At 42.2% G+C, this 26,966-nt stretch overlaps 1 protein-coding gene across 3 annotated transcripts in view; it reads left to right on the top strand.

Annotated features, from left to right (window-relative positions):
* Positions 1 to 26,966, top strand: part of DHRSX (dehydrogenase/reductase X-linked) — a 531,490-nt gene that overhangs the window by 372,072 nt on the left and 132,452 nt on the right. For all 3 annotated transcript variants that reach the window (XM_077294698.1, XM_077294696.1, XM_077294697.1), the window contains one exon: positions 23,712 to 23,919. In XM_077294698.1, the coding sequence (XP_077150813.1) occupies positions 23,712 to 23,919 (208 nt within the window). The remainder of the gene's footprint in view (positions 1 to 23,711; positions 23,920 to 26,966) is intronic.

The raw sequence follows: 26,966 nt of genomic DNA, 5'->3' as shown, positions 1-26,966 counted from the left end.
ACGAGCCAGATGAAAGGCACGAACCAAATCAGCAGCATGGACATCAGAAGCAAAAACCCAAGAATTATCCTCCTGGCCATAACCCTTCCATTTGACAAGGTACTGAAGCCTCCGCCTTGAAAAACGAGAATCCAAAATCTTCTCAACCACATACTCCAACTCCCCATCAACCAACACACGGGCACCACATATTTCCGCAATGAAGATCTATGGAAGACATTATGGATAGCAAAAGAAGCCGGAAGCGCCAATCGAAAAGACACCGGATTAATAATCCCCAAAATCCTATAAGGACCAATAAACCGAGGCTTAAACTTAGGGGAAGAAACCTTCATAGGAACATGACAGGAAGAAAACCAAACCAGATCCCCAACCCGAAGCCGGGAACCAACACACCGACGACGGTTAGCAAAACGTTGAGCCTCCTCCTGAGACAACACCAAATTGTCCACCACATGAGCCCAAATCTGCTGCAACCTGTCAACCACAGAATCCACACCAGGACAGTCAGAAGGCTCAACCTGCCCAGAAGAAAAACGAGGATGAAAACCAAAATTACAAAAGAAAGGCGAAACCAAAATAGCTGAACTAGCCCGATTATTAAGGGCAAACTCGGCCAATGGCAAAAAGGCCACCCAATCATCCTGATCAGCAGACACAAAGCATCTCAGATAGGTCTCCAAAGTCTGATTAAGGTACCTTCACACGAAGCGACGCTGCAGCGATAGCGACAACGATGTCGATCGCTGCAGCGTCGCTGTTTGGTCGCTGGAGAGCTGTCACACAGACCGCTCTCCAGCGATCAACTATGCCGAGGTCCCCTGGTAACCAGGGTAAACATCGGGTAACTAAGCGCAGGGCCGCGCTTAGTAACCCGATGTTTACCCTGGTTACCAGCGTAAAATCTAAAAAAAACAAACAGCACATACTTACATTCACGTCCCCCTGCGTCCACTTCCTGACTGACTGAGCGCCGTACAGTGAGAGCAGAGCGGTGACGTCACCGCTGTGCTGCTTTCACTTTCACTTTGCGGCGCTGAGTCAGAGGAGGAAGCAGACTGCAGGGGACGCAATGTGAGTATGTGCTGTTTGTTTTTTTTACATTTTACGCTAGTAACCAGGGTAAACATCGGGTAACTAAGCGCGGCCCTGCGCTTAGTAACCCGATGTTTACCCTGGTTACCAGTGTAAAATATCGCTGGTATCGTTGCTTTTGCTTTCAAACACAACGATACACAGCGATCGGACGACCAAATAAAGTTCTGGACTTTATTCAGCGACCAGCGACATCACAGCAGGATCCTGATCGCTGCTGCGTGTCAAACGAAACGATATCGCTAGCGAGGACGCTGCAACGTCACGGATTGCTAGCGATATCGTTATAATGTCGTTTCGTGTGAAGGTACCTTAAGTTCGCTCGGTCTGGCCATTTGTCTGAGGATGAAATGCAGAAGAAAAAGACAAATCAATGCCCAGCCTAGCACAAAAGGCCCGCCAAAACCTAGAAACAAACTGGGAACCTCTGTCGGACACAATATTCTCCGGAATACCATGCAAACGAACCACATGCTGAAAAAACAACAGAACCAAATCTGAAGAGGAAGGCAATTTAGGCAAAGGCACCAAATGAACCATCTTAGAAAACCAGTCACAAACAACCCAGATAACCGATATCCTCTGGGAAACCGGAAGATCAGAAATAAAATCCATAGAAATATGCGTCCAGGGCCTCTCAGGGACCGGCAATGGCAAAAGTAACCCACTAGCATGGGAACAACAAGGCTTGGCCCGCGCACAAGTCCCACAGGACTGCACAAAAGAACGCACATCACGTGACAAGGAAGGCCACCAAAAGGACCTACCAACCAAATCTCTGGTACCAAAAATACCAGGATGACCAGCCAACACAGAACAGTGAACCTCAGAAATCACTCTACTAGTCCATCTGTCAGGAACAAACAATTTCCCCACAGGACAGCGGTCAGGTCTGTCAGCCTGAAATTCCTGAAGAACCCGCCGTAAATCAGGGGAAATGGCAGAAAGGACCACCCCTTCTTTCAGAATGCCGACCGGTTCAAGGACCTCAGGAGAATCAGGCAAAAAACTCCTAGAAAGGGCATCAGCCTTAATATTCTTAGAACCCGGAAGATACGAAACCACGAAATCAAAACGGGAAAAAAACAAGGACCATCGAGCCTGTCTAGGACTCAGCCGTTTGGCAGACTCGAGGTAAATCAGATTCTTATGATCGGTCAGGACCACAATACGGTGCTTAGCTCCCTCAAGCCAATGTCGCCACTCCTCAAACGCCCACTTCATAGCCAACAACTCCCGATTGCCGACATCATAATTGCGTTCAGCAGGCGAAAACTTGCGGGAGAAGAAGGCACACGGTTTCATCAAGGAACCAAGAGAATCCCTCTGAGACAAAACGGCCCCTGCCCCAATCTCAGAGGCGTCAATCTCAACCTGAAACGGAAGGGAAACATCCGGTTGGCGCAACACCGGAGCAGAAGTAAATCGGCATTTAAGCTCCTGAAAGGCAGAGACAGCCGCAGAGGACCAATTCGCCACATCAGCGCCTTTCTTCGTCAAATCGGTCAAGGGTTTAACCACCCTGGAGAAATTAGCAATGAAACGGCGATAAAAATTAGCAAAACCCAAAAATTTCTGAAGGCTCTTCACGGATGTGGGTTGAATCCAATCATAAATGGCCTGAACCTTAACCGGATCCATCTCTATAGATGAGGGAGAAAAAATGAAGCCCAAAAAAGAAACCTTCTGCACTCCAAAGAGGCATTTAGACCCCTTCACAAACAAAGCATTGTCACGAAGGATCTAAAATACCATCCTGACCTGTTCCACATGAGACTCCCAATCATAGGAAAAAATCAAAATATCGTCCAAATATACAATCAAGAATTTATCAATATAAGTCCGGAAGATATCATGCATGAAGGATTGAAAAACCGATGGAGCATTAGTGAGCCCGAATGGCATCACAAGGTATTCAAAATGGCCTTCGGGCGTATTAAACGCAGTTTTCCATTCATCACCCTGTTTAATACGAACAAAATTATATGCCCCCCCGAAGGTCAATCTTAGTAAACCAACTAGCCCCCTTAATCCTAGCAAACAAATCACAAAGCAAAGGTAAAGGGTATTGAAACTTGACCGTGATCTTATTCAAGAGGCGATAATCAATACAGGGTCTCAAGGAGCCATCCTTCTTAGCAACAAAAAAAAATCCCGCTCCCAACGGTGAAGAAGATGGCCGAATATGCCCTTTCTCCAAAGACTCCTTAACATAACTCCGCATGGCGGTATGTTCAGGCACAGACAGGTTGAAAAGTCGGCCCTTAGGAAACTTACTGCCTGGAATCAAGTCAATCGCACAATCACAGTCCCTGTGCGGTGGAAGGGAACTGGACTTGGGCTCATCGAATACATCCTGAAAATCAGACAAAAACTCTGGAATTTCAGAAGAGGAAGAAGAGGAGATTGACATCAAAGGAACATCATTATGAACCCCATGACAACCCCAACTAGTCACAGACATAGACTTCCAATCCAACACAGGATTATGTACCTGCAACCACGGAAAACCCAGCACGATAACATTATGCAAATTATGCAACACCAGAAATCGACAATCTTCCTGATGGGCTGGCGCCATGTGCATGGTCACCTGTGTCCAAAACTGGGGCTTATTTTTAGCCAAAGGTGTAGCATCAATCCCCCTTAAAGGAATAGGGTTCTGCAAAGGCTGCAAGGGAAAACCACAATGCCTGGCAAACTCAAAATCCATTAAGTTCAAGGCGGCGCCTGAATCCACAAACGCCATGACAGAAAATGATGACAATGAGCAGATCAAGGACACCGATAACAGAAATTTAGGTTGTACAGTACTGATGGTAAATGAACTAGCGATCCTTTTTGTCCGCTTAGGGCAGACTGAAATGACATGAGAAGCATCGCCACAATAATAACACAACCTATTCTGATGTCTGAATCCTTGTCGTTCTGTTCTAGTCAAAATCCTATCACACTGCATTGGCTCAGGAATTGGCTCTGAGGACGACGCCACAGCGCGCACAGTTCTATGCTCCCGCAAGCGCCGATCAATCTGAATGGCCAGAGACATAGAATCACTCAGACCGGAAGGCGTGGGAAACCCCACCATAACATCTTTAACGGATTCAGAAAGACCCTTTCTGAAAATTGCCGCCAAAGCATAATCATTCCATTTAGTCAACACAGACCATTTTCTAAATTTCTGACAATACAATTCTGCCGCCTCTTGACCCTGAGACAGGGCCAACAAGGTCTTCTCCGCTTGATCCACAGATTTCGGTTCATCATATAATAATCCTAAAGCCTGAAAAAAGGAGTCTACATTAAGCAAAGCAGGATTCCCAGATTCCAGGGAAAATGCCCAATCCTGTGGATCACCACGCAGCAGGGAGATGACGATTTTAACCTGCTGAATGGAATCACCGGAGGATCGAGGTCTCAGAGCAAAAAACAATTTACAATTGTTTTTAAAACTCAAAAATTTGGACCTGTCACCAAAAAACAAATCAGGAGTAGGAATCTTCGGCTCTAAAACAGGAGTCTGAACAATATAATCAGAAATACCCTGTACCCTAGCAGCAAGCTGGTCTACACGAAAAGCTAATTCCTGAACATCCATGCTAGCACAAGACTCCTCAGCCACCCATAGATAAAGAGGGAAGAAAAGACAAAACAGACTACAGAAAAAAAATGGCTCAACACCTTTCTTTCCTTCTGAGATGCACTTAGCTCATTATTGGCCAGTTGTACTGTTATGATCCGGTGACCTTGGAGCCGCATGAAACTTTCTCTGGAGTAGATGGAAACTGTACTGACCGCAGATCCTGAACTAACACCGTAACTAGAAGTAGCCGTGGGGTGTGCCTAACAAACCCTAGACACCTCGACACAGCCGGAGGACTAAATACCCCTATAGATGAAATTAGGAATACTTCCTTGCCTCAGAGCAGAACCCCAAAGGATAGGCAGCCCCCACGAATATTGACTGTGAGTAGGAGAAGAAAAGACACACGCAGGCAGAAAACAAGATTTAGCAAAAGAGGCCACTCTAGCTAAATAGGAAAGGATAGGACAGAATACTAAGCGGTCAGTATTAAAACCCTTCAAAAAATATCCACAGCAGATAATACAAAAAATTCCACAATCTAACTAAAGACATGGAATGAATATCTGCAACCCCAGAGAATCCAACAAGACTGAGAAAATACTGACACAATCTAAGCTGGACAAACAACACTGAATAGCACAGAATTATTAAGCACACAGCATGTGTGTCACAGAAACAAAACCAGACACTTATCTTTGCTGATTTGGCAGAAAGGCAGGAGGAACCAGGCAGAGGTCCAACACCTCCCAACAACAATTGACAACTGGCAATGACTAAAGAATCCTGCACACCTAAATACCCCAGTCAGAACTGCAATCAGCAGAAACACCTGACCAGGACTGAAACCCAGGGACAACTGCATTACCACCTACCACCATTGGAGGGAACCCAAAAGCAGAATTCACAACAGCCTCCACAGCTTAGTGTCAAAGGGGCGTGTACCTTATCTGCTCTCACTGTCCAATCAGTGTCCACCAGCATTATCTCATTTGCATACACGTGAGCTGCACACAGGCATTGTACTCCTATCCTACAGGGTAGGCACACTGGAAATCATGATATTCATTTTTTATACTTTGCACTGATTATATACATCAAAAAACTTATACTAGTTTATATTTATTCAATGTACATGGTGCATATGAGGTGATCCGGCTAGGTGTGTAAGGGGGATAGGCGGAAAGCTGAGCTCCAATCCCAACTGGGATGGTCAAGCATAGGAGTGCTCCGGTTTAGACCTTCCATTCAGCTTGGACTAGAGACCAATAAGAAGCCTTGCAATGGTGTCAGCCTCAATCCCCCAAGGCCATGTACTTGTATGTGCAGGGCAGCCATGTGGTGGCAGCAGTTGTGAGGGGAACAGGAGGCCTGGAGGACAAGCCACTGGCATTAACTGGTGCAGATCTGTAGGAGGTGTTTGCCTTCAAACTAGGGAAAGCTAGACAAGGAACAGCGAAGGAGTTTGACAACAATGAACTTGAGGAGGAAGGCAGGGAGTGAACACTGTTGAGAGCGAGCGGTGGTCCCAGGCTACCAATCATGTCACTGCCCTCTCTTACACATTTTATGAGCTCTTGCTGCCTATCTGTTAGCAGCTAATAAGGGGATCAATTTCATGGCTACTTGTAGGATTGAGAGATGCATTTGCTGGATCCACTCAGAAACTGTCCTTGATGACGGAAGAGTTACAGAGCAGCTTAGAACCATTGACACTGAGCGGTGGGGCCTCCTGCCCAGTTGACAATTTATTCATCAATTTACATGCTAGGAAAAAAATATAACAGTGATCTTACTAGAGAAGCCAATGGGTTTTAAAATAAAATATAGGTGCTTTAGAATTAGAGGTCGGGAGAAAAATGTGTTTTGTCAGTTGTCCCCTTCAAGTGATTCTCCGACATAGTAACTTGGTAAGTTATGATGGGTACCAGGATCGGCGAAGCTTTATATAAGTAATCTGCAATACTAATAGGTTCACATCACAAGTAAATATTTCTCTGCTGGATATTAGCATAATTTCTTATTTGGAAAGATAAAATTGGTCAGTGGAATTTTGTAAAACAAAATTATAGTAATTGATTTCTGAGCTTTTTTGTTCTCCATTTCCTTTGGTAGCGCCATTGTTACATTTTTCACTCTGTATATTCATCATTGAGTACATTGACAATGGGTCTGTCTCCACAACCCAGTGTTAAAGGGGCGTATGCCCGAGTGTGATTTTGGATTGGCAGAGAGGAAAGGGAGAGAGGCGTAATGAGTGGATGAGTAATGAGTACAGTAGATTAACCAGGCAGTAGGGTTAAGGATGAATTGGAATGATGCAACTGTCTTACTTGGAAGGCTATGGAGAACAATAGTAGTCTAGAGAGGAGGAGAGCATGAGCAAGCATTTCTCAAGGTTGAGAAAGTTGCAGATGTTAGAAATGTTTTAAAGATCGAAGATGAAGGAGCTGTATGGGTGTGAATGGGTGATCTAAAGGGTTGAAAATAACATTTATCCTATTCTTGTTAGATAGGGAAAAATATTGAGCAATAATTTGTAATAGTTCTAGTCAGAGGAGTATATAAATTTGGTCTTGTCCTTTTTGAATTTTAGGAAGTTGAATGAGGGGAGAAATTGATAATTTTGTAGCCAGAGAGGTAAATTTGAGTCATCAACTGAAAAAGTTTTTTTTTTAAGAGCTGTTCTACACCAACACAAACAGGTAATCCCTACATGTGTCGTGGTTGTTAAACAGCTGCAAGACTTGCAGCCAATCGGACGTGAGCACATTTTTCGAGCACGCCAAAGTTACTTGGTTAGAGCACAAGCATGATCAGATGACACCTTACCCAAGCACGTTTGCTCATGACTAGTTGATATGTTATGGCAGGATTCACCTCCAGTAGCATTACTTCTAAACAAAATGGCACCATATAGAGCATCATATGGCAGCACATGAAGTTCCTGCGGCTTTGTAGTACAAAGCCGCAGGGGACATAGTCTTTCACCATATAGCCTCCTGCACATGGCTCTGCTGGTGTATGTACAGTTGTGCTCAAAAGTTTACATACCCCTGCAGAATTTTTGCTTTCTTGGCCTTTTGTCAGAGAATATGAATGATAACACCAAAACTTTTTCTCCACTCTGGTTAGTTGCTGGGTGAAGCCATTTATTGTCAAACTTCTGTGTTTTCTCTTTTTAAATCATAATGACAACCCAAAACATCCAAATGACCCTGATCAAAAGTTCACATACCGTGGTGATTTTGGACTGATATCATGCACAGAAATAGACACAAATGGGTTTGAATGGCTACTAAAGGTAACATCCTCACCTGTGACCTGTTTGCTTGCAATCAGTGTGTGTGCATAAAAGCTGAGTGAGTTTCTGGGATCCAGACAGACTCTTGCATCTTTCATCCAGCCACTGATGTTTCTGGATTTTGATTCATGGGGAAAGCAAAAGAATTGTCAACAGATCTACGGGAAAAGGTAGTTCAACTGTATAAAACAGGAAAGGGATACAAAAAGATATTCAAAGAATTGATAATGCCAGTCAGCAGCGTTCAAACTGTGATTAACAAATGGAATATCAGAGGCTCTGTAAAAACAAAACCACGGTCAGGTAGACCAACAAAAATGTCCACAACTGCTAGGAAAATTGTTCGGGATGGAAAGAAAAACCCACAAATAACATTAGCTGAAATACAGGACTCTCTGAAAACTAGCGGTGTGGCTGTTTCAAGATGCACAATAAGATCAAGGGGAAGTGGGGGGGACTTCTTTCTGATATGCAGGAGGAGGAATGGGAAGACATTCTTGAATCCCCGATTAAAGTTTCCCCGTCAGTTAATAACAGGATGACTTAACTATACATAATACACCAATCATATTTAACTCCAACAAGGCTTTTTAAGATGGGTTGGTTTCCAACGTTAGAGTGTATGCGATGTCACTCCTTAGATGCAGACTTTATTCACATGATATGGAGTTGTCCCATTGTTCTTCACTACTGGAAGGAGGTAACATCGCTACTAACATCACTGCTGTCAATTCCGGTTCCCCTTAACCCCCTAGTCTGCATATTTGGAGTATGGGAGGAGGAGACCTGGGATCATTACATTGATACTTTCTTACGTGAGACGCTCTTTATGGCACGGAAGGTACTGGCTTTGCGGTGGATGGGGAACACGGGTCCATCCACGAGGACGTGGATTGAGTTGGTCAACTCGATTATTCCATATGAACGCACGTTATATCAGAACAGAGGGTGCCCGGGTAAATTTGAAAAAATCTGGGGTAGGTGGAATTCATCCCATCTTACTCAGTAGACTTGTTGTGGATTGGGGATATCGCATGGAGGATCGGGTACGAGGTACGGCGGCAAATTAGTAGTTAGAGTAGATATAGTTTTAATTCAAGTGTTTAGGTTTTCTGAGGTTCTCCATTGATATGATTCATATGTTACAATCGGTCCAATAGCCTTAATAATCACAATATATCTTTGGTTATGATCGACAGTTGTGTTTTGTTATATACTTAATAATTTACAATTTGTATGTACCACGTATTGTATTCAACGATCTCGGATGCAAAATGTTTGTAACATTACTTATTCTGTTGTTAATAAACGAATTAAAAAAAAAAAGATGCACAATAAGGAGGCACTTGAAGAAAAACTGGCTTTATGGTCGAGTTGCCAGAAAAAAAGCCATTACTGCGCAAATGCCACAAAGTACTTCGCCTACAATATGCAAAACAGAGGCAAGCCTCGAAACTTCTCGAACAAGGATAATTTGGAGTGATGAGACCAAAATTGAACTTTTTGTCCACAACCATAAACGTTACATTTGGAGAGAGGTCAGCAAGGCCTGTGATGAAAAGAACACCATTCCTACTGTAAAGCACGGAGGTGGATTGCTGATGTTTTGTTGATGTGTGAGCTACAAAGGCACAGGAAACTTAGCCAACATTGAAGGAAAGATTAATGCGTTATCAACAAATACTGGAGGCAATCATCAGCCCTGAAGCTGCGCATGGGACGTACTTGGACGTTCCAACATGACAACGATCCAAAAGACAAGGCCAAGTCGACCTGTGGCAATCTCAGTCTCCTGACCTCAATATCATTGACAGACTCTGGGGAGATCTCAAGCTTGTAAGACAAATAAGAGTTCAAGAACGAACGGCACTAGGCGGTTTTACAACGGCTCATGTGATGGTAAACATAGGATCCTAATTAGGACTTTTGTAGCACATGAGTGATCAGCAGTGCACTGGAGGTGCTCAACGAAAGTTCATAGCATGGTGTAGAAAAAATAAAGAGAGACGTGGCACTCACCCAGTTTCTGCTATAATTCAATGTCCTTTATTCATCCTTATGGCAATAAGGACATAACGTGGAGAGGCGGCTGGTATACGAAAGGGTGCGGGGAGTAAGAGGAGGACGACGGCCGTTTCGCGCCGATGCGCTTCAACGGGTCCAGCTTATTGCCATAAGAATGAATAAAGGACATTGAATTATAGCAGAAACTGGGTGAGTGCCACGTCTCTCTTTATTTGATCTCAAGCTTGTGTTCATGCTAGACAACCCAGGAATTTACAGGAAGTGGAGGCTTTTTGCCAAGAAAAGTAGGCAGCTTTACTATCTGAGAAAATAAAGAACCTCATCCCACAACTACCACAAAAACTTCAAGCTGTCATTGATGTTAAAGGGGGTAATACATGGTATTAAAAAATGTGGTATGTGAACTTTTGATCATGGTCATTTGGATGTTTTGGGTTGTCATTATGATTTAAAAAGAGAAAACACAGTAGTTTAACAATAAATGGCTTCACCCAACCACTAACCATGAGTGGAGAAAAAGTGTTGGTGTTATCATTGATATTCTCTGAAAAAAGGCCAAGAAGGCAAAAATTCTGCCGGGGTATGTAAACTTTGGATCACAACTGTATACATCATATAGACTGTCACTTGCTTATAACAAATGCTGCAATTTTATTGTAGCTTGTAAAGAAATGTTTCTTAAACCGTTAGTAAAGATTTTTCTAAAACCTGTTAACGCTGTGAACGTCATGTAGAATAATAATTGGCAGCACAGTGTTTTCTTTCACAGGCGGTTCACAAGGGTCACCTCCATATTGATGCTCAAATTACCACCTTAGCTTTACATTTTATATCATTCAACAGAAAAACAACATATAATATATAAAATCTCTAAAAGCAATTTTAACTTTATCTAAAAATAGTTTAGAATTGAAGGTCTTGTTTTCGATTACCAAGGGGGTAATGTGCCTCAGCAGAAAAGGATTACGAGAGGCTCAGGAAATCCACTTGATGTTACCTTCTGAGAAAATAGGGGGCATTAAGTGTTAGCCAAGATTGCGTCAATCTTGTCGGCTGGGCTTTTGATGGTAATTTCATGTGTAAGAGCTTTGGGGAACAAAATATTATAACATTTGTATTTAAAAGTATTAAGCAATGCTGTCATCAGGGCAGATCGATGAATAGATCAATATTTCAGAACTCTGCCCCCTGAGTGTGCTGTTTAGATCGGATTCTGTGGATTGATTTGTTCTTCTCGCTCTTTACTCTGTGACTCAAGCTGTGGAGAAAATACAAGCTTGTCTTCTTAGAATTTTGATGAAACAGTTTTTGTTCATTTTCATGAAACTTGTTACTAAGCAATCTTATAAAAAGTAAACTTCTTTCTATCTTTTGTATATCATTATCTATCATTGTATTCATACCAAGTCCTGATTTGGTTGTCACAGATATTTGGTGGCAATCAAATCTCCACCGATACATAGCATAACAAGAGCTTTTCAGCGTTCACAAAATACAAATTTTAACCTCTAATTTATGTGAATACTTTTCTGCCCTATGGTGACAAAAGTATTCTGGGAGTGATACCTTTATTGGCTAACCAGAAAATAATATGTTTGCAAGCTTTCAGAGCACAATGGCTCCTTCTTCAGGAAAGATTACAAATAGATTAATAAGAAGAAAGCACAGCATTTAAAGGATACTACAGGAGAACATTTGTTAGGGGGTGGGACCTCTAATTTTTTAATAAATACAGCTGAAACCAAAAATTTACATACACTATAGAAAAAGACACGTATGCATGTTTTTCCCGTTTTAGGTCAATTAGGATTACCATAATTATTAATATTTGCCAAATGCCAGAATAATGAGAGAGAGAGAATGTTTTAAGGAATTTTTATTACTTACTGTAAAGTCAAAAGTTTACATAGATTTCATTAGGAATTGGTGCCATTGCCCTTAAACTGAATGACTTTGGTCAAACGTTTGGGATGTCCTTCCACAAGCTTCTCACAATAGTTGGTTGGAATTTGGGCCCATTCCTCCCGACAAAACAGGTGTGACTGATCCAGGTTTATAGATCGCCTTTCTCGCACCTGCCTTTTCAGCTTTGTCCATAAATTTTCAATAGGATTGAGATCAGGGCTTTGTGATGGCCACTGCAAAACATGGACTTTGTTATCCTTAGCCCCTTTCCGACATCGGGCGTAATAGTACGCCGATGTTGGACTCCCTCCCTTTGATGTGGGCTCCTGCGCTGAGCCCACATCTTTTCTGGCACGTCAACTGTTTTGAACAGTTGATATGTGCCTCTAACAGGAATGGGTGGAATCACAATTCACTCGCGGCTGTAAACTAGTTAAATGCCGCTGTCAATCTCTGACATTCACATTTAACACAGGCTTCCCGCAAGCTCACCGGAAATCCCGTCCATCGGCGTCCGTATCATATGACCGTGGGTTGCCGAAGGGTTGGCATCACATCCAGAGGTCTGCAGCAGACCTCTATTGTTGTCACTGCCGGATTGCTAAGACTGCCGCCCGATGGTCAGCACTCATAGCAAGTGAGCAATTCTGCTACATACAGGCGATCCGATCATTGCCTGTATGTAGAAGAGCCGATCGGGCTATGGCAGCTTCTAGTCTACCATAGAGACTATTGAAGCATGCCAAAACTTTAAAAAAAAATCTAAAATTTCAAATCACCACCCTTTCACCCCATTAAAAAAAAACAATAAAAAAATCAAACATACACATATTTGGTATCACCGCGTTCACAATTGCCTGTTCTAGCAATATAAAAAAAAATTAACCCCATCACTAAACTGCATAATGAGAAAAAAAGGTCAAAATGCCGGAATTACGTTCTTTTGGTCGCCGCAACATTGCATTAAAATGCAATAACGGGCGCTCAAAAGAACGTATCTGCACCAAAATATCAGCTTGGCGCGCATAACATAAGCCCTCACCCAACCCGAGATCATGAAAAATGGAGACGTTATGAGTATCAGAAAATGGCGCAATTTTTTTCACAATTTTTGGTGCTTTTTTTTTTCACCAGTTAGATAAAAAAGCTAGACATGTTTGGTGTCTATGAACTCGGAATGACCTGGAAAATCATAATAGACGGTCAGTTTTACCATTTAGTGAACATGGTAAAAAAAATTAAAGCAAAAAACAAGTATAGAATTGCACTTTTTTTGCAATTTCACTGCACTTGGAATTTGTTTCCTGTTTTCCAGTACATGATATGTTAAAAACAATTGTGTTGTGCAAAAGTACAACTCATCCCACAATAAACAAGCCCTCACATGGCCATTTGGACCAAAAAATTTAAAAATTATGGCTCTGGGAAGAAGGGGAGCAAAAAATGAAAATGCAAAACAAAAAAAAACCTTTGGTCATTAAGGGGTTAAACCACTTTGTTACCATTTTGCCAGTATGCTTCGGGTCATTGTCCATTTGGAAGACCCGTTTCTGCCCAAGTTTTAACTTCCTGGCTGATGTCTTCAGATGTTGCTTCAGCTTTGCCACATAATCTTCTTTCGTCACGATGCCATCTATCTTGTGAAGTGCACCAGTCCATCCTGCTGCAAAACAACCACACAACATGATTCACATTACTGTAGAACACGGCCGAGTACTATGCAAGAAAACAATGCATAGCACTCAGCCCAGTGTTAATCTATGGGGCAGCTCACATCAGCGTTTATTTTCTCAAGCGCACTCGGCTTGCATGTAAAATTGCAGCATGCATTGAATGTACCTGTATATCATCTGAGACTCGCCAATGCAAGCCCAGTGCTGTCTGATTTTTATGCACCCGTGTCCTTTGAAAAGCCGGCAATTATTTTGCCCCATACAGTAAAATCACAGAGTGACAGGTTAGAATAGAATAGATAGATACACATAGAATACATAGATTTTTAGATGTCAGTGGCACACACACATGTATATGTATATATTTTACATAGATAGATAGAAAAGCCAGCAATTCATCTGCCATGTACTGTAAAATCCTAGCAGGAGCCGACAGCATAGAATAGATAGATTACATACAGTAAATACAAATAGAATAGGTAGATATACAGATGTCAGTTACAAATAAAATTAGTACAGTGTGTATGCAGCTTACTGTACATGAGATTAATTAATAAAAGATTATTTTTCTGAAAAAAATGGTGTGCGCTCCTGCGTAATTTTCTTAACCAGCAGAAGGAAAGTCGACGGCTGGGGGCTGATGTTTCTTGCCTGGGAAGGGGGTTACACCCTTGGAGCTTCCCAGGCTATTAATATCAGCTCACAGCTGTATACTTAGCTTTTACTGGCTATTAAAATGGGGGACCCTAAAAAATAACCATCAAAAGCTATGCAGACAGCTGTGGGCTGTTATTAATAGCCTAGGAAGGGGCCATGGATACTGCCCACCCCAGGCTAAAAACATCAGTTCTCAGCCACCCCAGAAAAGGTGCATCTATAAGATGTGCCAATTCTGGCACTTAACCTCACTCTTCCCACTTGCCCTGTAGTAGTGGCAAGTGGGCTGATAGTTGGGAGGTTGATGTCTCCTTTGTATTGTCAGGTGACATCCCCGATGTTAGATGTTAGGAAAAGGTGCATCTATAAGATGTTACAATTCTGGCACTTAACCTCACTCTTCCTACTTGCCCTGTAGTAGTGGCAAGTGGGCTGATAGTTGGGAGGTTGATGTCTCCCTTGTATTGTCAGGTGACATCCCCGATGTTAGTAAAGGAGAGGTGTCAATAAGACACCCCCATTACTAACCCCCTAATCATATCGCATAAAAACACAGACACCCATAAAAAGTCCTTTTAGTTGAAAGAATGACAGACTCCTTTTAATAAGTCTTAATTAAACCATACTTACAACCTCACCCTTTCTACCGACACCATTGTCTTCTGAAAAAGAGTTAAACAAACAACCAACCATATTCCTCACCTTTCCGCAGAGATGATAGTCCATTTGTCCCACGATGGGTCTAGCTCTGCTAGATGGCAGGCTGCATGATGCGACCATACAGCCTACCATCCAGCAGAGACACTGAACACTGTGTGCTCAGTGTCTCCCTGTGAACTTTTATTACCTGTCTGATGGCACCGCAAGTGTGAGAAAGTTCTCCTGTGCGCGGTGCCGTCAGACAGGTCCTGAGAGTTAATAGCGAATGAACTCCTTTCACCTTTCTGATGTCAGCGTAAGTGCTGTAGGATGGTGTTCTTAGGCTTCCAAAATTCTCCCCTTTTCCTCCAAACATAATGATGGTCGTTACACCCAAAAAGTTCAATTTTAGTTTTATCAGACCAAAGGACATGTCTCCAAAAATTAAAGTCTTTGTTCCTGTGTGCATTTCCATACATTAATCTGGCCTTTTTACATTTCTTTTGGAGTGGTAGCTTCTTCCTGGAAGAGTGACCTTTCAATCCATGTTGATAAAGTTCACTGTGGATATTGACACAATCTTACCAGCTTCCCCCATTATCTTCACAAGGTCTTTTTCTTTTGTCCTTGGGTTGACATGCACATATCAGGCCAAATCAGATTAATCTCTGGGACACAGAACCAATCTTCTTCCTGAGCGGTGTGATGGCTAGACATTCCCATCTTTTTTGTACTTGCATATAATTGTTTGTACAAAAGAACAAGGCACCTTCAGGTATCTTAAAATTGTCCCCAAGGAGGAGCCAGACTTGTGCAAGTCCACAATTATCTTCCTGATATATTGCCTGATTTACTTAGCTTTCCCATGATGCTACACAAAGAAGCAGTGTTTCAAGTGTGCATTAAAATACATCCACAGGTGTGTCTCTAATTAACTCAGATGTTGCCAAGAAGCTTCCTAACACATGACATCATCATATGCGCAGTCCAGAATTGTTTAAAGGATGTATGTGTTTGAGAAAAACATATATATGTGTCTTTTTATATAGTTTCAACTGTAAGTAAGGTTTGGGTGTGTGGACATGTTAAGTATTTACTGCATTTTTATCATGTTTTTTACCTTTCAGTTTTGTAACAAAAACAGAAGAATTTGATAGTATCATTAGCCCCTTCATGACATATGATGTAAACTTATGTCATAAACTTATGTCATATGCTGCCAGCTCCTGGTCTTTCATGCAGCTGCGCATGCCGAGCCCACATTTTGCCCCTACATTATGGCAGAATTTTTCAGCTGTCATGTGCCTCTAACAGCCATGGGTGACATGGATCTCCACCTGTGATTGTTAACCTGTTAAATCCCGCTGTTTTCCAGGGCTGTGGAGTCGGAGTCATGGAGTTGGAGTCGGTATAAAATGGATCATCTCCGAATCCTAAAATATATAATAAATTTGGTTCAGGAGTTCAGTGCAGGATGTGATGTAATCATGTAAATGTTTTCAGAATAATTTGGGAAAGTTATGAAATGTTCTATAAATGTCTGTTCTATTCCTGATCTAATGATCTCTGCTTTTAGTTGAGATGAATCTGTAAGGTAGTCCTGTGGAGTTGGTGTCGGTGGTTTGGCTTACTGATTCCACAGCCCTGATTTTAGCACACGTAGACAGGGGCGCACGTCATTTCACGCTCCCATCTGCACTTCCCTGATGTAATGACAGAGCACCGATGGGTTGCCATGCCAGCTGAAGTTCTGCGGAAAACCCCCTTGCCTGTCATTACAATCCTCCTGCGAAAGGGCGTTCATAGGAGATCATGATGCGCTAGTAAGTATTGCACAGGGCATCGGATGATCGCAGCTTCAAGTCCCCTGGAGCGACTATTAAATCTGTTAAAGAGTGAAAAAAGTTAAGTTCAAATCACCTCTCCCTTTTGCACCAATAGGGTAAGTTCACACAGGGCGTTTTTGCTACGTTTTTTTGCTGCGTTGTTTTATGCTAATTTTCAGCTGCTTTTTACAATACCAGCAAAACGTATGAGATTTCAGAAATCTCATGCACACACATTTGTTTTTTGTTTGATCAGTATTTTGTGCTTTGCTGCGGTTTTTGAACAAAGAGCATGTCACTTCTTTCAGCGTTTTTTCACCCATTGACTTGAATGGGTGCTAAAAAAAAACGCAGCAAAAACACAGCAAAAATGCAGGTATCATTATTTGCTGCATTTTTTGCTGCTGAAAATCCAAGGACATTAGCATGGACAAAGAGAGAAAAAAATGCACCAAATACGCAAGACAAAACGCACCAAAAAACCTGCGGTTTTGACGCAGATTCTTTCATGCCAAGATGATCAAGTTTTGCTGCAGAAAAAAAAGCAGCAAAAACACCCTGTGTGAACTTACCCTTAACCCCTTACTGACATCGGACGGGATAGTACGTCCGATGTCCGCTCCCCTGTCCGCTCCCCTGCTTTGATGCAGGGCTCCGCGGTGAGCCCGCATCAAAGCCGGGACATGTCAGCTGTTTTGAACAGCTGACATGTGCCCGCAATAGCGTCGGGTGAAATCACCTGCCGCTATTAACTAGTTAAATGCCGCTGTCAAACGCAGACAGCGGCATTTAACTACCGCATCGGGCCGGGCGGCCGGAAATGACGGCATCGAGCATGTGGGATTGCACTTTTTTTGCAATTTCACCGCACTTGAAATTTTTTTCCCGTTTTCTAGTACACGACATGGTAAAACCAATGATGTCGTTCAAAATGATGTCCCGCAAAAAATAAGCCCTCACATGGCCAAATTGACGGAAAAATAAAAAATTTATGGCTCTGGGAAGGAGGGGAGTGAAAAACGAACACGGAAAAACGAAAAACCCCACGGTCATGAAGGGGTTAAGAGTAAAACCATTCAAAAAATTACACATATTTGGTATCATTACATTCATAAAATCTATCAAAATGTAAAATAAATTAATTTGATCGGTAAATGGCATAACAAAAAAAAAAAATCAAAACACCAGAATTACGCTGTCCTGGCTGCTGCAACATTACATCAAAATGCAAAATTGTTTCTACCTCCAAATGGTATCAGTAAAAATGTCAGGCCAGGAAGCAAAAAATAAGCTCTCACACAGACCTGTATCCCTAAAAATGAAACCGTTCTGGGTCTCAGAAAATGGCAGCAAAAGCAAAAAAAAAATTTCTTACAAATTTCCGAATCTTTTTTCACAACTTAAATAAAAAAAAAACAACTATACATATTTAGTATCTTCATACTTGTACTGACGTGGAGAATCAAATTGCCAGGTCACTTTTACCATATAGTGAACACGGTAAATAAAACCCCCCAAAATTTGTAAAATTGCTGTTTTTGCAATTTTAATGAACTTGGAATTTGTTTCTGTTTGCCAGTACACTATGTAGTAGAATGAATGGAGTCATTTAAAAGTTCAACTCGTCACTCAAAGGACAAGCTCTCCAAGATCTGGGATAAAGTCGCTAAAATTGACGGCGCAGTGGCTAAATCTTTGAAGAGGTCTTCTATGGCCTTTGAGTATTCCGGTGTGCTTAGGGATCCGCTAGACAAAATAGAGGATGGGTTTCTTAAGCACACCTGGGAGGCAGCTGCTGGCGTTCTTAAGCCAGCAATAGCTAGAACCTGTGCTGCCCGCTCTCTTATGACTTGGTTACAAAAAATAGAGGAGCAGGTTTAGGACAAGACCCCAAGGGATAAAGTCATGGCCATTATGCCTCTGTTACATGGAGCGGCAGTTTTTCTTGTGAACACTTCTACAGACTCGTGAGGCTAGCGGCTAGGTCAGCAGGCCTGTCAAATGCGGCCAGACTGGCCTTATAGCTAAAGGGTCGTCCTGGGGATTTGCAATAAAAAAATAGACTTTGCTTCATTCCATGCGATGGACAATATCTTTTTGGGAAGAAATTAGAGGACATCTTGGAAAAAGCCGGTGACAAAAAGAAGGGCTTTCCTGGATTCCCTACTGATGCTAGGAAACCTTCCTTTCGGAGAAGAAAACTTAATAGGGAACGTCCTCCGGGAGAGAGAAGGAAGTGAGAGTTCAAGAGCAGAAAGGAGTCCGGTTTTATGTTCGGCGAGCCCTCTACATCTTCCAAAAATCCCTCCCATTGACGCCACGTCAGCTGTAGCAGGAAGGCAGGAAGCAGGAGGGAGAGCAGGAAGGCTCTCCCTCTTTCTCCCTGCCTGGGTGAATATCTCTCCCAGTGGCTTTGTTCGTCTGCCACATCAGACCTTCATAGTGACACCTCTTAGGAGGTCAACAAAAGAAAGACTTGCCCTGGAAGCCGAGATCATGGGACTCTTGGAAAAACAAGTTTTGTGCAAGATCCTGAAGATCCCCTTCTTTTTGATAAAAAAAAAAAAACAGATAGTTCCCTTCAGAACTATTATCAATCTGAGGAAACTCAACCGGTGGATGGTTAATCACTCCTTCTAGATGGAATCGGTAACCATGGCTATAAAGCTGTTATATCACAACTGTTTCATGGCAGTCGTTGATTTGAAAGATGCATATTATCACATCCCAATCCATCCAGACCATCAAAAGTCTCCCTAATACCCTATTAGCGGCCCTCTCAGCCTATTATCTTGAGACTCCTTGCTGACCGTGCACAGACATTTAATATATCCCCTGCCGCCTATCCATATCCTGAACCCAATTACAACTGGTGGATCAATGGTGATGCCCTTGATCAGTGAGAGTGCTTTCAAAAGAAAATAAAGAACTTGCCTAGGCAGTAGACTGAGGTTGTCAAGAAAAAAAGTCCTTGCCCTCTTTAAAGAAAAGTAGGTATGTCCTGTGGTATACATTAATTTTCCATGTCTTCATAGGCTTCGCCATCAGTTTGTAGTGGCAGAAGTTCAGGGTTGAAGTTTTCCTTTTACCTACTGTCAGGAGCCCCAGTTTTCTTTTATTTAACACCTTTTTTTCTCTTTGCCGTAATAATTTCGTAATAATTTGTCATAGTTTACAAGTCATTTCTGTGAACTGCCATACTATTGTGTCGCTGATAATTGCACACCCCCTGTAAAAATAAAGTTTAATGTCTTGGGGATGTAGACATTTTTTTTTTCACTGTGTTTTTCCCTTTAGCCTTCAGAAGCCATTTTTATTTATTTTTTTCCATTGGCCATTCGGGCTTGCTCTTTACGTGTAGAGTTTAGTTGTGCAGTAGATCATTTATTTTACCATTTAATATATTGAAAAATAAGAAATAAAATTGGGTGTATTGTTTAACGTTTACTTTGCCTTAAAAATGACATTACCTTTGTTCGGTACAGTTATGCTTAGAGATGGGCAAACCCGAACAGTAAAGTTTGGCGTCCATACCGAACACCTACTGTTTGGACACGGACACCAAGCACGGACTTCTCCAGGAAGTCTGTGTTACTGTTTGGATTTGGCCTCCCGAACACTGGGTATTTCTCATGTGCATGACAGTCCGGCAAACACTGCCTCTGATCGGCGGTAAAATTATTAGCGCTGGTTAGACATCAGTGGTTCCCACACTGTCAAATGACAGCATGAGACCGCAGCTGTGATCGGAGGTAAAAAGTTTACCTCTGGTCATTGGTATTAGCTGAAGAGACTACTGCACCCATCAGCCGACGCATGCTGCTGCTAATAACAGCAGCCGCAACCCTTTTTATGCTTGTTAGAAACTTGCAGGAAATGACAAGGTCAGATAGATACAACTGTGAGATGGAGCTGTAAGTTTCCAATCAGCATAAAAAGGCTCGTTATCTTCTTAAGCATCAAAGGAAACGGAATCTATTTAATATGAAACGGAATCCATTTAATATGAAACATAAACACACCGACTAAATGCAAGATCTGTGATTCACAATATATAGTGATTTTCTAGCCCCAGATCTCGCAGGAGGACATGACTCACTTGCACTCACTGGCAACATTTTCAGGGGTCCCTTGAGACTCTGCCCAGTGCCATTATACACAGGAGATCTGTACTTAGTATGCAGTGTCTGTGTACAAGTAATACAGTGATTACTGGTGATATTATACACAGGAGCTTTGTATATAGTGTACAGTGTACTGGTAATACAGTGATCACCAGTGACATTATACACAGGAGTTCTGTATACAGTATCAGTGTACAGGTAATACAGTGATCAACAGTGACATTATACACACGAGCGCTGTATATATTGTACAGGTTATACAGTGATCAATGACATTATACACAAGAGCTCTGTATATAGTGTCAGTGTAAAAATACAGTGATCACTGGTGACATTGTACACAGGACCGCTGTATATAGTATACAGTGTATAGTGTCAATATCCACTTAAGGTTAAATACTGCATGGTACAAAAATCCTAAAACATAATAAGTACCGAAAACATAGGACCATAACTTGACTGATCATCATATAACCTATATAGCTCAGAAAAAGATGACATATAGTCTAAAGTAGAAATATAACCAAATCTTTATTATTAAAATTATTACACCAGGCATGAAGAAATGAAAAAACAGAAAACAAAATCAAAAACAAGCTGCACAGGCACTGGCAGGAGGCCTGTGACAGGCGGTCAGATAATCACTCTAATGGTGGGCCAGAGCTCAGAGTGTGCATCCAATAATTACAAAGGCTTAATGCCAAGCACACTTCATATTACAATACGTCAGGTCTGCAAGCTAAATGCCGTGGCCATGGAACAATGAACATATAACAGTACATGCTAGGTTACCAGGAACCACAACGCCACGCATATGGTAAAGTGAGCAGAACCCATAACAAGACAATGATTAACCCACCGCAATTGAAGGAGACCTCTCCTGGCACACGCCTCCGCCCCAACGCGCGTTTCGGTGAACAACCTTCGTCTTTTTCTGAGCTATATAGTGTATAGTGTCAGTGTACAGGTAACACACTGATTCACCAGTGACATCTCTAGGTGAAGTCCTTCATCTTTGCTTTTCATCTTCATCCAGCATAGACCGCCATCACTTCCTCAGGAAATAACACAGTTATCTAGAGCACCGCTTGCAGAACACATTACTTAATTTTTTCCCAACTTCTACATTACACCAGACGAAGAAAAAAAAAGGCGACAGTGTCGCTCTGCACAGTAACAGGACTGCCCCCCCCCCATTTAAAACAATATCCTAATAAAATAAATACATGACTGCAGTAATAATATCCCTTAATTAGCCACTGTGGTAATAATATCCCCCATCCTGGCCCCCATGTGTCTCATCTCCAGATGTTCTCCCATCCTGGCCCCATATGTTCTCAAATCCAGACCTCGTCAGTATCCATTCTGCCCCATGTGATGTCCTGTGATCCTGCCCCATCTGCCCCGTGATCCTGCTTCATCTGTCTCCATTGTATCGATCCTGCATCACGTTTCTCCATTCTTTCCCCGTGTCTCCATTCTTGCCCCCTGTGTCTCCATTCTTCCCCCCGTGTCCATTCTTTCCGCCTGTGTCTCCATTCTTGCCCCTTGTTTCCATTCTTGCCCCCTGTGTTTCCATTCTTGCCCCGTGTCTCTATTTTTCCAATGTCTCCATTCTTCCCCCCTGTTTTTCCCATCCTTGCCCCCTGCCGCTTTCAATAAAAATAAAAAAACGTTCTCGTTACCTTGCTGCGCTCCTGCGGTGATGTTCCCTCCATGCAGTTCAAGCGCGCATACGCCGTAAATGTGCGCGCAGATGTCAGCTGCCAACCTCCGATTGGCTGGCGGCTTTTAACTGTTGCCGTGTGGTCCCGGGCTTTAATCCCAAGTCATATTGCACCACGACTCGTTAAAGGGTTGATTGTGACTTGTAGGATCGCTACTTCCAACAGGTGGCGCTATAGAGTTTGAGTCCTCTTTTTGTCTGAATTTCAATTTGCATATTATGTAATAAGTTGAACTCAGTGGACTTCTGTCTTCTTCCAACCTTAAAGATATAAAAAAAAATCTCTTCCCCAGTATTGTAGACATGTGCAGATGAATGTGACAGAACTGTGTTACTGACGTTTAGTAGCTTAAAGCTTTCCTCCTTAAGTCGCCTATATAAAATGCAGAGCAGAGCAAACTCTCTGCTCTAATACTGTGAAATGTTTGAAGACTGCTTCCATGGCTTAGCATAAGCCGTTTCATTTTCACCAATCTGAAGTAGGAAGCTTTTTTTCTTTTATCGATATGACTGATTTTTGCGGCTGGCAGAGAAAAAAGGAAATGCTGCGGGTGGTGACATTTACATTTGTTCTGTTTTTGGTAATATTCTAGGAAATATATTGTAATATCAAATGTAGAAATAACTGAACTAGTAACACTAAAATACAATAATAGAATTATGTCATAAAATTCATAATAAAAAAATATTACTAATATTATTAAAGGGAATCTGTCACCAGGTTTTTGCTACCCCATCTAAGAGCAGCGTGATGTAGAGACAGAGACCCTGATTACAATGATGCATTACTTACTTTACTGGGTGCTGCAGGTTTGATTAAAAACTGCTGCAATCTACCAGTTCTTTGAATACTGTGCGCTGTATAACCCCGCCCACACTGTGCATAAGCAGAAAGCTGCCAATCAGTGGTTGGGGGTGTGGTTGGACTATCTGGCAGCAAGCCAAGTAGTCCTCTAGTGATAATATCCTGCTGATAAAACCAATGATTTTATAAAACCCACACCAAGAAGGCCAATGAGTGACACATGGCTGGAATCAGGGTATTTGCCTCCACATCATGCTGCTCTAATATTAGATACCATAAACCTGCTGAAAGATTCACTTTAAAACTAATGTTGTACATTACTTAATACTTTTTTTCTGTTTGTCCACAGCCAATGTTATTCAGCCCATGGTGCTTATTCTCAGAGCAAGCTCGCCCTTGTGTTATTTACCTATTATCTACAACATCTGCTGAGTCTAGAAGGTAGTCACGTGACGGCTAATGCTGTGGACCCTGGGGTTGTTAATACTGACCTCTACAAGCATGTGTGGAGTCTGGGGAGATTTGTGAAATGGATGACGGGCTGGCTATTTTTAAAGGTAGGTACTTCTAAATTAAAATGTCACTTTACATTTTCATTCTGTTCCACTCAATTTATTCATCAGTCTTGATTGGTTGAGATCGGACTTTTAGGAACAGCTCAAATCAGTACAGTGAAGGGTCACAAAGAGCTACTGTGTCTTCTTCACTTTACATAGGCATAAAGGCATGGTCCACACAGTCAGCTGTGGCGGATACCGCTGCCCATCCCACTCAAGAAAATTGTTAATTTCTGTTCTTATTTTACTAAAAACTGCAAATAAAATCTTGTAAAAATAACAGCAGGTATAAATACATCATAAGATAACTGCAGGTAAGTTCCCTGTCAAGAGTTAGAGTATATAAAACATTTTCTCCCAATTTGAACATACATATTGTTTAGGGTATCTCACCACAGTATGCCACCAGAATTCATAGATGTGACGATTACCGTCATATCAGTGCCAAACACTTCTTGTGAACGATAATCCAATATCCCTCATTAATATTGCTACTAAGATCTTTATGTCAGTTTTATTTAAGAGGTTTAATATACTTTTGGGCAGCACAGTGGCTCAGTGGTTAGCACTGCAGCCTTGCAGCGCTGGGGTTCAAATCCCACCAAGGACAACATCTGCAAGGAGTTTGTATGTTCTCCCTGTGTTTGCGTGGGTTTCCTCAGGGTACTCCAGTTTCCTCCCACATTCCCCAAAAAAACCATACTGATAGGGATTCTAGATTGTGAGCCCCATCTGGGACAGCTATGATAATGTATGCAAACTGTATAGCGCTACGGAATATGTTAGTGCTATATAAAAATAAAGATTACTATTATATACTTTTACCACATTTGGTGAAAGTGACCAAGTTTGGTCCATCATGCAGGTCTGGCTTTAGATATTGGAAAATCCTTCAAAAACATTTTTTGGTGCCTATGGACAACTTCTTCGGTTGCTTAACTCCATCCCCAAAGCCTTAAATTCTTAAATTCTCAAGTGAACTTCCCTCCTATCCCAAATGTATTTTCCTAGTGGTACACAACAGAGTTGTCCACTTTCCCCTGAAACCAAGAAAAATGCACGCAAGCTGTAGTCCTCTAGTGATAATTTCCTGCTGATAAAATACTCATTGTATTGAAAGAACAGCACACAACTTAAGTGACACATCACTAAAATGGGTGGCTTAGCTCCTACGTTATGCTGTTCTCAGATTACATAGCAAAAACCTGCTGACAGATTCCATTTGAGACCTTGCCCTTTTTCGTTTTTGCTTTTCTGTTTTTCACTCCCTTTCTTCCCAGAGCCATAACTTTTTTATTTTTCCATCAATATGGCTTGTTTTTTGCGGGACAAGATGTACTTTTGAACTACACCATTGGTTTCCCTTTCGTGTTCTCAAAAATGGGGAAAAAATTCCAAGTATGTTAAAATTGTAAAAAAATTTCATAGACACCAAACATACCTAGGTTCTTTTTTATTTACTGTATATACTCGAGATAAGCCGAGATTTTCAGCCTATTTTTTTAGGCTAAAAGTGTCCGTCTCGGCTTATACTTGAGTCATTGTCCCAGGGGGTTGGCGGGGGAAGGGGAGCGGCAAGAAGGCGGCTGTCACATCATACTCACCTGCTCCCGCCACGGTCTCTGCACTTCCTTGCTTCTCCGATGGTCTCCAGCGCCCGCAGCTCTTCCTGTGTTCAGCGGTCACATGGTACTGCTCATTAAAGTAATGAATATGGACGCGACTCCACTCTCATAGGCGTGGAGTGCATATTCATTACTTTAATGAGCGGTACCATGTGACCGCTGAACACAGGAACAAGCTGCCGGCATGCGCCGGAGACCATCAGAGAAGCAGGGACCGCGCCAGGACGGTGAGTATGATGGGGGAGGGTGAGCCATGCGATATTCACCTGTCCCTGTTCCACCTCCGGGCTCTGTCTTCCGCGTCCTCTGGCTGTAACGTTCAGGTCAGAGGGCGCGATGACGTGCTTAGTGCGCGCTCTCTGCCTGAACAGTCACTGCAGAGTCCCGGATGACACAGCGGCGCACAGCGGTGGAACGGGGACAGGTGAATATCGCAAGTGCCAGGAGCCTGAGCCAGCGGCGACATCGGAACTTGGCTCCCAGCGCCGAGAGGTGAGTAGGTCATATTTTTTTAAATAGCAGCAGCATACGGGGCATATTTTTCTATGGAGCCATCAACCTTTGTGCAGCATTATATGGGGCATAATATACTATGGAGCATCTTATGGGGCCATCATTAACTTTTCATGTAGCATTATATGGGGCATATTTTAATATTGAGCATCTTATGGGGCCCATCATGAACTTTATGGAACATTATATGGGCTCCTGATTCAATATGGATATTCAAAAACACTTAACCTACTGATGTCTCAATTAATTTTACTTTTATTAGTATCTATTTTTATTTTTGAAATCTACCAGTAGCTGCTGCGTTTCCCACCCTAGGCTTATACTCAAGTCAATAAGTTTTCCCATTTTTTTGTGGCAAAATTAGGGGTCTTGGCTTATACTCGGGTTGGCTTATTCTGAAGTATATACGGTAAGTGGTTAAAAAAAAATCCAAAGTTTGTTAAAAAAAAAATTAAAAAAATTGTGCCATTTTCCGAGACCCTTAGCGTCTCCATTTTTTGTGATCTTGGGTTGGGTGAGGGCTTATTTTTTGCTTGCCGAACTGACGTTTTGTATTGATACCATTTTGGTACAGATAAAATCTTTTGATCGCCCGTTATTGCATTTCAATGCAATGTTACGGCGACCAAAAAAACGTAATTCTGGCGTTTTGACTTTTTTCTCTCTACGCCGTTTAGCGGCCGGCTAGTGGGCTTGTCCGACAAGAGGGCGAACAAGAGTATGTACAGGGAGGCCGCACCCACTGGCCGGGGGTATGTATAACTCATACATACCCTCCGTTACAGGGACTGCAGACTTATCAGTTTTGACCAGACAACTCCTTTAAGCACAATTCTATTGCTGTAGAACTGAGTGACTATTGGACTCTATCATTTGTTCTAACCACCATGTACAGGAGTCTCTTTACAT

This window comes from Ranitomeya variabilis, chromosome 3, assembly GCF_051348905.1.
Source record: "Ranitomeya variabilis isolate aRanVar5 chromosome 3, aRanVar5.hap1, whole genome shotgun sequence".
In the NCBI taxonomy this organism is placed as follows: Eukaryota; Metazoa; Chordata; class Amphibia; order Anura; family Dendrobatidae; genus Ranitomeya; species Ranitomeya variabilis.
Note: the sequence above shows the minus strand (reverse complement) of the source record. Positions and strands in the feature narration are given on the sequence as shown.